Raw genomic sequence first — 18692 nt, 5'->3', positions numbered from 1 at the left:
ATTGTATCTTTTGTCATCAAGAAATATGAATATCTGTTATTAAATTGACTAAAAGAAAGATAAATAATAAGACTTTGTTGATTTTGTTTTTTTTTTTTATTTGTAAAATTAAATACAAAGACGACAATAAACAGATTAATCATCACCCTTCTTGGTGACCACTTTACCTCCACGAATTCTACCAGTTCTCCTGGCGGCAATGAGACCAACCTAAAACGTAATAATAGAATTATTAGTAATTATAATAATAATAATAAAAAAATTATGTTATTTACCTTTCTTCCTGCACTGGTTCCTCTCTTGACTGTGGATGCTTTACCAATATGTTGATGATTACCACCTCCATGAGGATGCTCAACAGGGTTCATAGCAACACCACGTACCTTAGGCCAGCAATTACGCTTAGCCTTGTATTTGTGGTATGCACGCCCAGCCTTCAACATAGGCTTGTCAATACGTCCACCTCCAGAAACCAGTCCTTTAAAAAATAAATTATGCACTTAGTAATAGGTACTTAATCTTAAGTTATCTAGAATTATAAATTATAAATAAAATAAATTATCAGTCAATTGTGATACATTTATCATAATAGATTGAATCTCAGTTACAATGTGACTTCACTAAAAAATCAGGTTTCAAATGTCTATTAATTTCATCATCATCGATTCAAACCTGATAAATTCATAACAAAAAATCTCAGTATCAAATATTGACTTCACTGAATATTGTCAGGTTTCAAATGTCTATAAACATCATAGATTTTAATATGCTTTGACAATATAATACTAAATCAGAATTCAATAAAAATAAAAATACTGTTTAATCTAATATCTTCTGTAATATAATACATGATTATATTGCATTGTAAAAACATATATAAAAGAATAATAGATTGTGAAAGTAGTGATCGAGCAAGCATTTATTTGTTAAAAATGTCAAATATTATTTTTATTACAACTTAAACCCTGTTGAATAAGTCAATAAAAATATAGTGTATAATGAATAAATTCAGTAACAATACATACCAATCATAGCACGGTTGTTGGATGGAATAACTTTTTTGGCACCAGACGGTAACTTTACCCTTGTCCTTTTGGAGTCTGGGTTGTGGGCAACAACGGTAGCATAATTACCAGAAGCACGAGCTAAACGGCCACGGTCACCAGTTTTTTCTTCCAAATTACAGATAATAGTACCTTCAGGCATTACACCAATAGGCATAACATTACCAATGTTCAATTTAGCTAAAAAATAAACAAAAAAATTAAAAAATATTGTTTAAGTAATAATTGTACAATTTATTTATTTATTTTATTACATCATACCTTTCTTTCCACAGTACAAAAATTGTCCTGTGTATACACCTTCGGGTGCAATGAATAACTCTTTTCTTGTCTTATATTTGTATGGGTCTCTAAAGTGAACAACCGCTAAAGGAGCTCCACGACCAGGATCGTGAATAATGTCCTACAACACAAAAATAATTAACTATAGATTATACATTAATAATAATTAAAAAACATGGTGCAAATTAAAATTAAGTTAAGATTAATCTATTAGTTGTTTTCAACTCAAATATTATCTTTCAAAGTTAGATGCCTAGTAGGTATACAATTAATAACTATACACTTAACAGATGAAAATTAAATTGTACTTCTAAAATTAAGGTATATCAACAACATGAATATAGGTAAATAAATATATTTATATTTAAAATAGTATTTTCATAAAGAAAAAAGCAATAAATTCAATGTTTTTTACCTTAACGACTCCTTTGATGTAACCATATTTTTCCGAGTAGTCCAAGTTCCTGAGTTTGGGAGCGCCTTTGCGGTGTTTAGTGTGGGAACGGAAAACGCTTCCCGCACCTTTTCTCTGAGCACGAATAACCCTACCCATTATGATACCTAAAAACACAAACGTAACATTTTAATCAAATCAGTCGTCAGAAAACCAAGAGTAGAATTCAGTCCAGACAACCGGTTCAGGTACGAAAACGAAATGAAAAAGTACAACCACGTAATGAACAGCATCGATTAACTTACGTCAATTATTTAAAAAAAGACGCGAGCCACTCAATATCCCAACTGTATACGCTAAAAACTTGGGGAAGGTAACACTTTACACCAGATTCGAACACCGGTTGATGTGTTTTAACGTTGGGGATATCGATATAATAATCGATTGCAATACGAACTTAAGCCTAACCAAAGACGGATGTCTGTCTGTAAAACTGGATTGGTTAGATAAATGAGGATAAAAAATTGTACTTACGTTTTACAAGATGACTACTCGAGGAACTGTTTCACGTAGGAAAGACTCGTGAAATCAAAAAAACATTGTAATCAGTGCGGACGCACACGGACGTAATGCGTGCCTATGCACGCAGTGCCACCAACTTTTGTTCGTTTAGAAAAAGCTATTGAATTTAGAACTATTTTTATTTAAATCCTTCATTTTCACAAATTTAAATTTAAGTTGTATGACAAATGGCTTATTTATGGGAATAGAAAAATTAAAATACTTATGAAATTCGAAAAAACAGAAAATTTATTTTGGTTATAACCGACGGGATGGTAACGTCGCATTCAAGGTTATCAGCTGTCTGTCTCCTTTCAATCTAGTCGGCCATTATTGGCATTTGCCATAATACTTTTCAGTACAGCGATTTAATTTTTGTACGTTCGTTTTGTTGAATTACACTCGCAAGTGCAGCAACGTATTCATCGTCGCCGATTTGTAATAATATGAGTAATGTACCCAATCAAAATGGATCAGGTCTAGAGCAGCAGGTAAGAATTCAATTTGTTTATTTCAATGTTCATCAACGGACCATCAACTAGGTTAAGATACGTGCGAATTTTCATTGTCTAGGTTACCGCCGTCTTAAAATAGTGCCGCTAATTTACATCCACTGATTATTATTGACCGTTTTAAATGTATGATGTATGATGGTTCTTATAGTTTTATTGGTTTATTTTTCCAGTTTGCTGGTCTGGACTTGCAGGGCAACTCACAGCCCAGTTCGGCTCCAAGCAAGTACGTTCCACCTCATCTGAGGAACAGACCGGATAATTCCGAAGCAGTAGAACCAGGTAATTAATGTTTATTAACCGCATAATAGATAAATTGACAAATTATATTTTTACTCTTAAATTTATCAACTCTTGCAATATTGTTTCCTTTGTTCTGTTCTTTGTCTTAATAATTTTAAACGTGATTGCATCTTTTTGTTGACATCAACATTTAAACCAAATACAATTACACAATTTCATTATTGCTAGTTCAATTACAAAAAAATAGTAATTGCCAGTTAGTTTTTAACAAATTCATAGTTCAAACAAAGCTATTATAACTATTATTTTTTTATTTTATAGCTTATAAAAATATATTGCAGCGTCTTAAGGCCATACATAATTTATTATATACTATACTTAGATTTATTTATGTATTGATTATTAACAAATACTTAAGATATTTGTCAAGTATTAAACCATGTTATAAATTAATTAAAATAACTAATTTTATACTTGATTGTATTATTTGATTTTAACAAACCATTTTTAAAGTAGTTTTGAAAAATTTTAATTAAATATATAGTTAAGCTACAATAATACAAAAACCTTGCGAACTTTTTTTCTATGTTTGGTAAATACAAAAATGTCCCCTTTTTTCATCCATATTTAGGGGAGAATTATCCATGAGGAAAGTTAAAGTATAACATGTATTGACTCCCTACGCTTGTAGACTACGGTCATTACTGGCGTTATATATGTGGTATTTAAAATTAAAAATATATATCAAATTAGTTTTTATAGGTGCTTTTTGCGATTTGAGTAATCAAGACTGAACTATAGGTTTTCATAGTTGTTGAATGAGAATTATATTGTAGATTAATATATCACTATAATATAACCATGAAAGGTAATTTGTGTTTTAAAAGTGTAAGTACTATGGTTACAAGAAATAAGTTATTTATTCATAGACAATACTTTAATGCAGTAACAACAGTCACAATGTATGAAAAGCACCTTTTAGCGACTTTATTTTCCTATTATCTATAGAAATACATGATCATGAGACTTAACATTTATCAATAACAATAGAATAAATATGAAATATGTTATTCTATATGATGTGTTGCTTATGTTTTTTAACTAATCCTCTTAATTAATAATTTAATGATCTATTCAAACCAAGACTATTCTTTCCAACATAATTTTCTAATCAATGTTTTGAGAAACTATCCAAACCACTTTAGCTGGTTTGTTAATATGTCTGATATTTGTTCAGCCCTACAAACATTTTCTTTAAATATTTCCCTGATGAATTAATAAAAAATATCTATATGTTTTGTGCACTTTAGCATTTGTTAAACGGGATTTTTACATCAATCAAATGGTTGATTGTTTGTCAATGCTTAGTGTATAGGTTGGGTTTCTTCTTTATTTATTATGCTGTAAATAAGATCGTCCAAATTATCTCTTTAACTGCCTCACTTTTGAATTATGTTCTCATTCGGTTAATGTTAATAATAAACAAACTATAACTCCCATCAACTACTGACATTTTTTATTTGAAACAATACCTTAATGTTGATCTACATGCTTGTATACACCCTGCGTAGTCTATCTGTGTCACTATACATTTATATCATTACTAAAGTTTAAACCATCATATTATATAACATTTAATTTGTTCAACTATGTTCCAGTGTACCTTCAATGTATTAGATAAAAATAAACACTCCTCTTATAAATAACCAAGTGTGCAATATTTGTTATCATGGCTTGAGATAAAAACAATTAGCTTCCTACTGCTTGTTAATAAAGAAAAATTTCAGTAGTTTAGTCTGATATAATATTTTCTATAGTCTATTCACAATGAGATCATTACTCGACGGCGACCAGTTTTCGTCCGGCGGCGGTCAGACGCTGTCCCCACTACGGCAACGCATCAGACGCTGCCACATAACAAAGCCACGCCCATGCGCACAACTTGGCCGCCGAGTAATGATCTCATTGTGAATAGACTATAGGTCAATACTGTCCAGCCCTATTGATTGGTGTTGATAATTTCTTATCAAATTAAACTTATGTATAATACTAATGTGTAATCACTATAATTATTCAATATTAAAACTGTCCTAAAGTAATTGTTATTATATTATAAACCTATTGTATTCATTTAAATCTAAGTAAGTTTTTCTCAAACTGTATACCTGAACACAAATGGTTTTTTGTACCTATTTTAAATAATGTTTTGTAAAATAAACTATAAAATGTTTAAATTATCAACATAAACTAACCCCACTGTTAATGTTAGTCAAAAAATTAGCTTAGAAATGAATGTTAATTCACATCATAAATGTCATGATAATAATAAAAACTATTCATGTTTTACTTTAAATGTAGAACGAAGGCCTTGTTGGTGGTATAATATTGACATTTGTATCATAACTAAAAGTTTATGGAAGTTAATATTTTCATTTTTGAAATTATTCAATCATGAAAAAAATTACATTTTTTTTTTATTATATAATATAAATTAATCTTCCAATATTATAATTGATGGTATCTGAGTGTTTTTCTGTTTATTTTGAATATTCACCTCGTTCCCCATCAAACAAAATAATAATTTAAAGTTTAAATGATAGCATGTAATTTATTTATTTTTACCATTTAGTAAAAACTATATTGATTACTATGAGACAAAAGTGTTAGCTATATAATATGATACGTGGATGGAATTGAATGTAGGTAAATCTATTGTCCTAAGACAATTATTTCTGTGACTATAAGTTAGGTAAGGTTAGACATTTATATGTTGGGTCATTTTTTGTTTACACAATATTTTCTCGTAACTTAAAAAGGTACGGAAGTTAGTTCATATTTTCATTTTTGAATATATACAAATGAAAAAATGCATGTATTATGTATATACATAATATATAAATTAAACTTCCAATATTATTATGATGGTATCTGAGTGTTTTTCTATTTGTTTTGATTATGCACCTCGTTCCCCATCAAACAAAATAATAATGTTTTGAATATTATTAATATTAAACCTTAGATAATTTCCTCAGTGAAATGCCAACATTTAAATTGAATTTATATCCTACACTAAGATTATAAATATGTATACAAAATAATTTTTAAAAAAACTATTAGGGTATTAATTTATTGATTCATAAAAGTAAATTATATTATTGATTCTATACTAATTGATTCATAAAATATTATTTTAAAGATATTTTTTTTTTTTTTAAAAACCGAAGTTAGATTAAATGAAAAATACTAGAACTTAGAAGTTGTAAATGACTAAAAAGTTGATGAACATTTTATGTGGGAATTATACAGGGTGCTGGTATAACCAAAGACATACTTCAGCTTCACAAAACACTAAAACTTTAATTTAAAAAAAAATTTAATAAATATAAATATAATGCATAGGTTTTTAACTATTTTGCGTTAAATAAATAATCACCTAGTATACAATCCAGTTTACCCAGTTTACTTACAATTTAACTGTAGGACATAATTTCAAAAGATAAAGTTGTTTTTTTTCAAAATGTGTTATTTTTATTCAATTTAAATGGTGACATTTTGCACAGGACATTCCCTAATAATCTTTTGAAGGTTGAGATATAAACTGTTATTTAAAATACCCTCAGTCTCACAAATGTTTATCCACTATTTATTGTTACAGATTAACAACAAAGAGTGTGTACTCCCATATAAATATTTGTAAATTATGTTACAAAGTGTACATGTATAATTAAATTATTATACATATGTATAATGGATTCTATGTAACCGTTCAACATACTATTTTAAATATTATTTATAGCTGCGTGTTTAATTAGATAAGCAAGCTACTTTATCATGAAATGATGGACCCCTGTGACAAAAATATGGCTGGGTATTTTTAGTTTTCCTGATCTCATTGAATTATTAAAATGTATCAAATAATTAATCGTTATTTTTAAATTTAAATATAAAAAACTTAATTTTTTGTTTATTGTGTTTAAAGTTCTTAAACATAATTTTAAGGACTATGTTCTATTTGCTCTGTATTTTAATTATTAGATAAATAGTTATTGTAACAAGTTATTTTGTTTTTTTTATGTTACAGAAAGTGCTGATACAGACAGAGATTTTAACGCTCCTCGCCAACCATCAGGTTTTTTAAATTACAATTCCGATGCATTTTTTCTAATGTTGTTTTAACTTAAACTTATAAGAATGTAACAATATTTTAGGAAACGATCGCCGTGGTGGCCGAAGAGATGATTATGAAGATCGTTCCTACAATGGATCATCGAGTTCCAATTATGGTAGCGGACGAGGCGGAGGTGGTTATAGAGGCAATTACCGCAATGATAGAGATGGCGGCGATTGGTCGCGTTTCAATCAAGGAGGTGGTGGTGGAGGAGGCAGCAGGTGGCAAGAAGGAGGAGGAGGTGGTGGACGTGATGGAAGAAGGTTGATTATTTTTTATTTTAAATAATATTCTCAACAAGTCTTAACAGCAATGATGATTGTAGAGGCGGAGAAAATCGTAGAGGTGGCCGTTGGGATGAATCTAGCGCTTCTAATCAAGATTGGACAAAACCACTCCCCCCTGATGAACGTTTGGAGGAGGAACTTTTTGGAAATAATAGTACAGGCATTAACTTTAAAAATTATGAAGATATTCCAGTTGAAGCAACTGGTGAAGATATACCCTCCCATATTAATACAGTAAGCTTAATATAATTTACTTTGAGAATAACATCATTTGTATCAAATTTTAATAATTATGTTTTTTCATTTTATCTTAATTGTAGTTTGACGACATTAAGCTGACAGATATTATACGCATGAATATTGCATTGACTCGTTATGATACTCCAACTCCAGTTCAAAAGTATGCTATACCGATTATTGTTGGCCGTCGTGATGTTATGGCCTGTGCCCAAACTGGATCAGGCAAAACTGCTGCATTCTTGGTTCCCATACTCAATCAGATTTATGAAAAAGGGCCAGCTGCCTATAATGTTGGGCCTAAGGTTTGACAATAATCAATAATTATTTTAGAATTATTTTTAAAATGTTCTTAAAATGTATGTTTAACAGCTACAGTCAAGACGTAAATATCCTCTTGGTTTAATATTAGCTCCTACTCGTGAATTAGCTACCCAAATATATGATGAAGCAAAGAAGTTTGCGTATCGTTCTAGAGTACGTCCTTGTGTTGTGTAAGTATTTTTTATTAATTATATAATATGTAAAAATAATTAATTTATTATAAATTTATTCTGATTACAGCTATGGTGGTTCACATGTTATGGACCAAATCCGTGATTTAGAACAGGGGTGCCATTTATTAGTGGCTACTCCTGGCCGTTTAGTAGACATGTTGGAGAGGGGTAAAATTGGGTTAGATTTTTGTCGATACTTAGTTTTGGATGAAGCTGATCGAATGTTAGATATGGGTTTTGAAACTCAAATAAGACGTATTGTTGAGAAGGATTCTATGCCGCCTCCAGGTGACAGACAAACTCTGATGTTCTCTGCAACATTCCCTAAAGAAATTCAAGTAAATGGAATAACTCATATTGAAATTATACATTTTTTCTTATACATTTGTATCTATCTACTTACAGATGTTGGCTAGAGATTTTCTTGACAACTATATTTTCTTAGCTATTGGTCGAGTTGGATCAACATCTGAAAACATAACACAAAAAATTGTTTGGGTTGAAGACCGAAACAAAAGATCCTATTTATTAGATTTACTAAATGCTACTCCAATTAGATCAAGTTAGTATATTTAAATGTATTAATTATTTTCTTTTTATAATTGTCTTATTCTTGATTACAGAACCTGCTGAGTCATTGATATTGGTGTTTGTTGAAACTAAAAAAGGCGCCGATTCTTTGGAAGAATTTTTGTATTCCAATGGTTATCCAGTAACCTCTATTCATGGTGACCGAACACAGCGAGAACGTGAGGATGCATTAAAAAGTTTCCGATCAGGGAACACACCGGTCTTAGTTGCTACAGCTGTTGCAGCTAGAGGCTTAGATATACCTCATGTAACACATGTGATTAATTATGATTTACCATCAGATGTCGAGGAGTATGTGCATCGCATTGGACGTACTGGCCGTATGGGAAACTTAGGTGAGTTCTAAATACTTCTTTTATTTTATCCAAGAATTAAATAATTTAACTGACTATATTATCTAATTGTTATATTTTTTAAAAGGTTTGGCCACTTCTTTTTTCAATGATAAAAATCGCAATTTAACTAGAGACCTAATGGAATTGATAACTGAATCAAAACAGGAATTACCTGGATGGTTGGAAAGTATGGCTGTAGACTTCAGAATGAGCAGTGGAAGAAGAAGTAATGGAGCAAAAGGAGGGTATGTTTTCAAATTTGTACAATTTATATTATTTAGAACTAAATACTATTTCAAAGTTATTTAATTTATATCTTAAAAATTGCAGAAGTCGTTTTGGAGGTGCCGGTTTTGGTTCTCGAGATTATCGTACAACAAGCAGCATGCCACCAAGGGGTGGTAGTTCTGGTCCACCTCGTAGGGACTATGGAGGTGGCAGTAATAATGGTAATTGAGTTAATTTATACTATAGTACTTACCAAATTGGATTTTTCTTACGATTTGTAATATTAAACATTATCTATGATTAATTGTTGATTTACTTTATAGGAGGTGGATTTTATGGTGGTGGTAATTATGGAGGATCATACAATAGTGGCGGTGCAGCTCCCAATGGAAATTCTTCAACTCAAGATTGGTGGTCTCAGTCATAAATACGCGGTAAATAAAGTATAAATCATAACTGATACATAAAAAATATATATATTATAAAGTTTAGAAAAAAAAGTGAATTAAAGTTTTTTATGAATTGATATGCCTCTTACATTTAGGTTGAATGTCATTACACTATAGTTTAAATTCATTATCTATATAAAATGTATTAATGAATTTTGATTTCAAACAAAGTATGTTTTAATTTTTTTATTTTTTATTCTAAGCTTTGTTTTTTTTTTTTTTTAGATTATAAATCATCTAATATTTATGTTGAGATATAGCTCTAAATCTTCATTTAAAATGAGTATTTAAAGGGAAAAAAAATATTAAGCATTGTATGTAATTTCTATTTATAGTGTAATAATAAAAATTTGTTACATTAAATAATTATGACAAAATGCTGTACATTTATATTAATTTATTTATAGCTGATGAATTTGAGTAAGACAAATAAAATTCATAATCACTTTTGTATTTCATCTTAGTTTTAAATTATTACCTATCAATTTAGTTACCTTTTGCTTATAGCATTATAAATCTAAATAATCAAAGAGTATTATTTATTTATTTATTCAATGGGTTTTATGTAAGTGATATTTCTATACCAGGAATGACGTATTGACAATTGGGTGTTTGTTATTCAATTGCTTGTTGAGTACTTAAAAATGATATAATACCTCTGTTGTTTATTTAGCTATTTTGTATTGTTTTATAATGCTGTTTTCCACATGTTTCATTCAATGTACAGTAAAGTTGAGATCAATTGAATTTGTCCTTGTTTTTCATTATTCTTGATGTCATTAAACAAAATTATTTCTACATACCAATAATTTTAATTAAAACCTATTATTGTATTTCATATAAAATCTGAACAGATTAATTTAATATTTCAAAACACAAGTTGTCTTCACACTTATGCTTAAAGTTAAAAAAACTATTTTCACATTCATATTTGTCAACCACCCATTTAATTAGTTTAATATATTTATTTTTTTGGTATACTGTAAAACTATATTTAAATATATTAGATATCAAATATGTATATTTATTTATACAATAATAGGAATGAAAAAAAAACAATATTTCAAATTCACCTGATATATTATTTAGAATAGTTCAATCATTGATTATTATTTAATAGAGTGTCAAATGTAACTAAACTGAAGACACATAATATTTTGTGTTTATATTATGTAAATCCTTTTTGTGTAACCTATCAGTATGTATTTGTCTAATAAAAACTTGTTGATATTTCTTTGTATCACATGCAATTTTCTAATTTTTAAATTAATGTTATTTTTGTTTTAACATTATATAATCATTTTCAATTAATTTTATTTGTGATTGACAATTTATTCCCTCTATTAGTTTAGGCTATATTATTTACATGCAAACATTATCAAATAATTACATTATAAGGTAGATATTTCAAATATTATCATTAATAACAGTGTTTACACAAGGATCTACTTAATATGTTGTTGTACTTTGAAATTTAAATCTAATCACCTGAAAAACTAGAATCTTGGTTTATATATTTTGATTAAACCAATGTTATCTAAATTTTATATTTCAAGCAATATTTATTATTCCAAACGATTAAATTATAATTAAAAAAAAAAAATGTATTCAATAAATCTTTTTGAAGGAAAAATGAATCAGTTTTTAACTTTGGTTATAACAATTTAACATATACTAAATAATGAAACAAAATCTGTTTTCAAAATTAAAATCTTTAATTTTTATATAATTTTGAGTGGCTTAAAAATATTAAATTCTTTGACATGTGTACAGATTGAAAATAAACCATTTGTTTGAACTGGTGAATGTAAGATATCCAATAAATAAATAAAGTTTTATCTAATGTTATTTTCATAACTAAATAATTATTTAACAGTTAACAATTTTTAACAATGAAGTCAATTATACATTATATATTTATTATTATAACAGTTGGGAAAATAAAAAAATGTTATATTAATAATAACTTTAATATACCTAATTGCATACTGAAGTATAATATAAAAATAGGTTTATCTATTTAATACAAAATTCTACAAGATATATAATTAATTATTAATTTTAAATTCAACAGGCATTACTAAACTTTAATGTTTAGACTGGCCAGTTATATCTGAGACTAAGTTTGACAAATTTGGATACTCTTTCTTAGTGGCCGAATCATTCAACACTTTGTTGACTCTGAAACAAATAACAAGCATATAAAAAAATATTTTAATTACTTCCTTATACTATTTACCCTGATTGAATTGAACATGTTGATAACTTTTTTTTTTATTAAGATTATCTAAAAGTTTTCCAGCATGATTTCTTACATTTTGATTTTCTTCTAGAGCTACAAGAATTATTGCAACAACAAACAATACTGGATCGTAGAAAATCCAAGTATTACTAATTTTTAATAACTGTATAACTTCCTGCAAGTATAGAAATTATACAAACTTGACATCAGAAAATATTTTACAGTAGATAATATTGGAACATACATCAATTTTATTCTTGTTGACAAAATTGAAAAGAACATCATGAATCCATTCTGCCATTATCACATTTGATTTTAATCTATACACACCCTTCATATGTGTTGGTAAATCAGAAAATGCAGTATGATTGTTTCCTTTAAACTTAACTGGCTCTGTAAATACAATAAAAAATTAAAATATAATATAGAAAAAAACTTTTGTTGGTAGTTTTTGTCGTGCTTTTTTTACTTATTTTAATATTTTTAAGTGCTTTTTTGATGATAATAGTTGCTATAAATCCTGAACCCTGGTTATAAGTGTATAAAATGTTACAATTAAAAAATGCACATATCCAACATGTTCTTAACTTTGTTTTATAATAGGTCAATTCACCCTAAAACTGAAGATAACACAAGATTGGTTCTGTTGAACTCCCATTTTCTATGTTGTGCGTGGGTCAGAGAGAGAAAATAAAATAGTTTACTGACATCCTCTTAATAACAACTGGAAAAATTACATGAATTACTAAAAAGACATGCCCATCTCCTCTCAAAATCGTTGTTCATATGCAATGATTCATCATATAATTATTATATATAAAAAAAAATGCTATCGTATCCATTACAGTGACTCAATGTTGAGGTACACTCTACACCTATACTGCCGTGCTTAACGAAAAAGCAGTATCTCCATCTAAGCAAAATGTTGGGAAATCAACTAAACAGGTTTAGACTCATTACTGATCCGTGCACCAAGTATAATTAACATACAATCCTAAAATAAACGTGTATATACTAATTGTATATCATAGAATTGATTTTATGAGTTTTTAAATATTTTCGATAACTCCTTGACCATTAAAATGGACTTACTGCTTATTTGATAAGCACTATCAGAAGCAAATTTACAGTATCCATTTCTATGGAGATACTGTATATTTTATTCTAACAAAAATTATTATAATAGGGAGATACTGTTTTTTTTTTTTTAAAACTAATATAGGGAAATTAATAGAAAAATCTATAAAGTAATTACTAACTTAGTAGTAAATAGTAATAACTAATAACATATTTATACAATACATTTGGTACAATATACGTATTATTATATAAATAAATAAGTTGCAAACACTTTTGAGCAAGTAAGTACTTTTTACTTTAAATTAACAATTTATAAAATAATTAAAAATAATTTAATCAGACTGACATTTTTATAATAATAACGCTATCATTATATTAATATTTTTAATTTTCGTTGTCACTGTATAAATCTGGTGTTTTCATAGCACATGGAAAATCTAGCCAGAATTGTTTCCTTGTTTCTGGCATTAAAGGAACTAATGTTTTTATGATACTTTCCTTTTTGCTTGGATGAATACCAAGAACTTTAGTTTTTTGGTCTGGTTTTGAAATTCCATTTGTAATGATGTTGTTTTTTAAAAAATCAAGTTTTCCAAATAGACAATATTCACTGTAGTCTGTTTTGTAAAGCAAATAATTCAACCCTCTTTCTGCCTTTATATGAACAATGTCACTAAGTATTGGTCTTATATTTTATTTGTTCAATTTATAAACAGAATATTCTGATTTCCAATCATAGAAGTCTTAGAGAGCCATTACTTTTGCATCTACATGTCCACTATTGGATTTAGGGATAACTTTTTAAAAGTCCATAAAATCATATACTTTACCTGTTTTTTTCAATGATAACTCGACTTGGTGATGGAAACTGTCAGCAGACATGAATGAGTGTCTAGGCTCAAAGTAGAACAAATTGATATACCTTTAATATAAATCTGAAACCGTGGTTGTGACTACAGAATATAATTTATACACCAATATTATCAAATATACTATACGGAGATACTGTGTTTTAGTTATTGTTTAAAATGTTTTGAAAATAAGCGAAATAACAGTAACTCCACGTCACTTACTGCTTATTTGCTACTTATTGGGATCTACTGTATTTTTGGTACTAGTTTCACAAAAATTATGGACTTACTGTTTATTTTCTTAATTTCGAATGCTCATTTTCAATGTTAAATATTGGATATACTGCTTTTTCACTGCGAAAAATGGTATAAAATCAGATTATTAACCAACCCCCATGTAGCAATATCTCAATTTCGACTAAAATTGGAGATACTGCTTTTTCGCTTAGCACAACAGTATACAGCAGTAGTTTTTTTTAAATTATTATTAAACTAAAAACAATTGCCCTCATTCTTCCAACCCTTGGAATGCATTCTTTTTACTTGATGTATTAAACATTTTAGTGTCGATGACATTCCATGGTTATTTATAGAGGTTAGGCTTATTAACTGGTTTGTTCAAATCATATGTCTAGAAAAAAAAACTATTTATATTAAACAATTTCTTCATAGCAATTTTTTATTGTTACTTTTGATAATATTGGATTACTAATTGCAGTATTGTACATAAACAGTGCATTTGTAGCTCATTATTTTCTTTACTTAAATCTGTAATGCATGACAAAATAACTTTTTCTGGAAAAGCACACTTTCTAAAGAGTTCCACCAATAAATCTATCAAAAATTATACTTTATATAAAAAAAAATAAGGTTATAATTAAGTAAATAATATTAATTAATTAATTCAAAACACACCTGCAATTGCATATAGATATTTTTTTTTAAATCGAATTGAAAATTATTTTAAGTGGATATACATTCTTCTTTGGTACCGGGTAAATAAATAATAGTATGTATATAAGTGTTATTGAACCCAACCTTTAAAAATTGGTAAACTTATTTTCAATTCAGAAATACATATAATTTCATATAGAAATTAGGAATAATAAAAAACATCTAAAGGTATTAAAATATGTTAAGATGATGTGATACCTGCATATGTTGTCTTACAAGTGTGTAACATAGCAAATTCTACGCTCAGAAAAACACGTGTAGCTCCGTTAGTTTAAATATTAGTGAATTGACTTCTTTTAAAATCTAAAGGTAAGATAATAATCTAGGCAACCTCAACCTTTTTATTATATTTTAATTTTAAAGCGAGTTATGAGTATTTTAAAATTGTAAATTGTTTGTACATCTTCAAGTACTCATAACTCACTTGAAAATCAAAATATAATAAAAAGCCCATGAGGTTGCCTAGATAATAATCTTACCTTAAATTAAATCAAAATTTGTATTATTTCGACAGTTAATTGAGAAGAAATTTGGTAATCAAAAAATAATAAAATATTTACATAGAACCTTTTGGATCCAAACCCGCGATATCCTGTCTACATATTCCTACCACTTAATTGTGGTATTAATTATTGTTTCCGTCAGGTTAGAATATTGGATTAAATATGTAATTACAATAATGAACACTAACTTATTTAACATATTATGATAATTATATATCAAAGAAGCATTAAAATTGTATAAATTTGTTACATTGTGTATAACATTAAATACTTACATCAGAATTATTTATTTGTTCCATAATGATTTTTTTTTTCAATTTTATCAACTGCAATACATAAACAATCAACTGAAAATAAAATAAAATAAAGAAACAGATTTAAATTTAATAATAATATATTAATGGGGGACGGAGTGGCCGAGCGGACTAAGGCGTCGATTGTGACGCATACCGACGCTGGTTCAAACCTCGGTTCATGGGTGGCATTTTTCTTCGGGCAAGTCACGGTGTCCGGAGAACAAGCGTCGCCATCCCCCACCCGGGCATGGCAGATATCTACGGAATGCCCACTTGAAATCTGCCAAAACTACACACACGTGTTTACAGTTTACACCTACTATTCCCCACAGTTTAAAAAAACCACCCAATGGCCTAAGTTGGCGCGGGTTAACTAATAAAAAAAAATATATATTAATACAACATTTTATTTAGAAACTGATTATAGTAAAACTCAAATAATATGTTAAATCAAAAATGTAATTATTTACTACTTTGTATGATTATAGTCCTAACTTTACTTTTCATAATGGCTCGGATTTGTATTATTATTATAATAATCATTACAATATTAGGTATCATTAAAGAAATTACATTTTTCAAACATTGAACTAACAATATTAATTAGTTAAAAAACATTTTCCAAAAATCCTTTCTTAGCGGACGCCTACATCATAATAGCTATCTGTATGCCAAATTTCAGCCCGATCTGTCCAATAGTATGAGCTGTGCGTTGATAGATCAGTCAGACAGCTTACTGTTTTATATATACAGATAACAATAAAATTAACAATGACCAAAAGCACACTGGATAAGTGAAAAACTTAAGTATTTACTATAGTTAGGAACTACTCAACTACCACAAAACAGTTTATAATACTACTTTCTCGATCAATATAGAACACTCGTGTCTCGATGCAGTATATTGTGTAGACAGATCTGATCAATGTCTGATAAACACGTCTGTGAGTATATCAACTATCAAATTGTAATGAGTTAATGATGAGTGTAATGCAGAAAATACAATATATTAATATAATATGTATTATATACGAAATGTTAACAATTGTCAGTGGTTTGAAATTTAAATGTGTGACACCACCATATTATATTCTAAGACCATGTGTGATACCGCGATGCAATTAATAATAAATAGTATTCAAATACAATATTATAGTACAATTATTTATACATAGTACTATTTATAATAGAAGTCTGTGTTATAGTAGCATGGAACAAATAACAATATTATATTGTAATAATATGTGTATCAAATAACAAAAAAGAATATTTATGATTTAACTTGTGGTAGGTAGTGTAATAAAAAGTACACGCCCAGATTAATTAAAGACCGTGTGTATAACTATACACCCCTCTATAGAATATTAATTATTATTATATTTATATTTTATATATTTTTTGGCTGGCCGTGTGGGTAAACGCCGAAAACGTTGTACGAGTCATGACGATAAAATAACCATATACCTAGTATAAAGCCTATGAAAATAACATAATATCATAATATATTTTAATTTTAATAATTATAATTGCAATAAAAATTGTAAAAAATTCAGAATTTCCATCTTAAATATTTAATTAACTAAATACAATTTTGAAAATGTGCCACGATCAACCCTCGAACATGTTGTGGAAAAAAAGAATATTTTGTCAGAATACAAATCGTCGTTGCGACAAATTGATAGAATAAAAAACGTATGTTGGAGTGAAAAATAAACATTTTTTCATGATCACAATATTGCCTACTGACATGTGTGTGCGGAGAGCCCTCCGTACCGCTACATACAATATATTGACCCGAATGGACGCCACACACTAACAATCATTTACGACTAACACATAGATCTCGGGTGGCGATTACGAAATTAGAAATTGCCTAAAGTTTCTCCTTAAATCAATGCTATAGGCTATAGCGAGGCCCCTTAATATATTAATTACATACTATATTATAGACACTTAAGTATAATTATTTTAAATTATAAGTTTATAAGAAATATATGGTTTGGCAGCTCGAATTTAGATATGAGATACGTATAGATGCCACGCGTCCATTTCTACCAGCTACCACTTTCGTTAGGGTGGGAGGGGCTATGCCCTTTCAAAATATAACGTTAGCCCACCAAAACTCGCAATGTACTTATTTTGAATATGGGCATTAAATATTAATAATAATATTATATTTACCATTAATCATAATATATATTTATAAATAATCAAATCCAACCTATACGGATATACGGGAATGATTCACTATAAGCATTCTCATCTCTTTTTATGTTTTAATTATGCATTTATTCAAATTCTGATTTTTGGAATTTTCAAGCACACTTTTAAAAATCCCATATTTTAAATTAGGTTATTAGATTTTTATATAATTTAAGAACTAAAAAGTAACTAGGTACCCATCCCTATGGTGACACAAACTTTTTTTTCAAAGAAATAACTATCTAATTTGATATTCATATGAGTAGTTTTTGAATTATTAAATTATGTGTAAGTATCTACTATTTACTAATTAGTAATTACTGTTGAATATTGATAAATGATAATAGTTCTTAATAATGGTTTTATATAAAATATAATATACCTATGAGTAGTCGAGTAGATGCTAATATATTATTTTAGTTTAACACTTAATGGCACTTATTCAGTTATAGTTTTTTTTTCGATTTTTTTACTAATAATCTTTTAACAAAAAATTGAATGATTTTCAAAATATGAAAAAACTAAAAAGAACCACATTTTTGAGAAACTTGTCGGCCAATCTCCTCGTGGTGTTTCTTGAATTAAGCGAATAGGCTGAATATTTGACTAAATATTGAAAAAAAAATATATAATGACCAGGGAATCAACTCGTACGTACTACGTACCTCTTAATGACCTGGGATCAACTTAACGGTATCAGTTTAGTTAAACAGGTA

The 18692-nt window shown here is 28.2% G+C and overlaps 2 protein-coding genes and 1 pseudogene across 3 annotated transcripts; 1 reads left to right on the top strand and 2 right to left on the bottom strand.

The window, feature by feature from the left end:
- Positions 1-81: 81 nt before the first annotated feature.
- On the bottom strand, positions 82-2425 carry LOC132938096 (large ribosomal subunit protein uL2). 2 transcript variants are annotated; one of them, XM_061004762.1, is made up of 6 exons: positions 2275-2425; positions 1762-1907; positions 1326-1467; positions 1026-1244; positions 276-478; positions 82-210 (listed from the first exon to the last, which is right to left on the bottom strand). In XM_061004762.1, the coding sequence occupies exons 2-6, from the start codon at positions 1897-1899 to the stop codon at positions 136-138; spliced, it is 777 nt and encodes a 258-aa protein (XP_060860745.1). In that variant the 5' UTR covers positions 1900-1907; positions 2275-2425; the 3' UTR covers positions 82-135. The 2 variants fall into 2 exon arrangements, with proteins under 2 accessions (XP_060860745.1, XP_060860746.1); XM_061004763.1 differs by lacking the exon at positions 2275-2425 and adding an exon at positions 2046-2235.
- Positions 2426-2621: 196 nt separating this feature from the next.
- On the top strand, positions 2622-10301 carry LOC132938095 (putative ATP-dependent RNA helicase Pl10). The gene is made up of 13 exons (XM_061004761.1): positions 2622-2792; positions 2987-3095; positions 7138-7185; positions 7265-7487; positions 7550-7745; positions 7832-8053; positions 8121-8242; positions 8313-8583; positions 8651-8807; positions 8869-9171; positions 9257-9416; positions 9502-9620; positions 9723-10301. The coding sequence occupies exons 1-13, from the start codon at positions 2748-2750 to the stop codon at positions 9824-9826; spliced, it is 2079 nt and encodes a 692-aa protein (XP_060860744.1). The 5' UTR covers positions 2622-2747; the 3' UTR covers positions 9827-10301.
- Positions 10302-11596: 1295 nt separating this feature from the next.
- Positions 11597-12496, bottom strand: LOC132938163 (uncharacterized; annotated as a pseudogene).
- Between the last annotated feature and the right edge of the window lie 6196 nt (positions 12497-18692).

The sequence above is a fragment of the Metopolophium dirhodum genome, chromosome 2, assembly GCF_019925205.1.
Source record: "Metopolophium dirhodum isolate CAU chromosome 2, ASM1992520v1, whole genome shotgun sequence".
NCBI lineage: Eukaryota > Metazoa > Arthropoda > Insecta > Hemiptera > Aphididae > Metopolophium > Metopolophium dirhodum.
Note: the sequence above shows the minus strand (reverse complement) of the source record. Positions and strands in the feature narration are given on the sequence as shown.

Excerpts from the sequence above, each read along its gene's own strand:
- LOC132938096 (XM_061004762.1), bottom strand. The coding sequence starts at position 1,899 with ATGGGTAGGGTTATTCGTGCTCAGAGAAAAGGTGCGGGAAGCGTTTTC. Across the intron at positions 1,245-1,325 it reads TTTGTACTGTGGAAAGAAAG|CTAAATTGAACATTGGTAAT; the intron begins GTATGATGTAAT and ends TTTATTTTTTAG. Across the intron at positions 211-275 it reads GAACCAGTGCAGGAAGAAAG|GTTGGTCTCATTGCCGCCAG; the intron begins GTAAATAACATA and ends ATTACGTTTTAG.
- LOC132938095 (XM_061004761.1), top strand. The coding sequence starts at position 2,748 with ATGAGTAATGTACCCAATCAAAATGGATCAGGTCTAGAGCAGCAG. Across the intron at positions 8,808-8,868 it reads TGCTACTCCAATTAGATCAA|AACCTGCTGAGTCATTGATA; the intron begins GTTAGTATATTT and ends TCTTGATTACAG. Across the intron at positions 9,417-9,501 it reads AGTAATGGAGCAAAAGGAGG|AAGTCGTTTTGGAGGTGCCG; the intron begins GTATGTTTTCAA and ends TAAAAATTGCAG.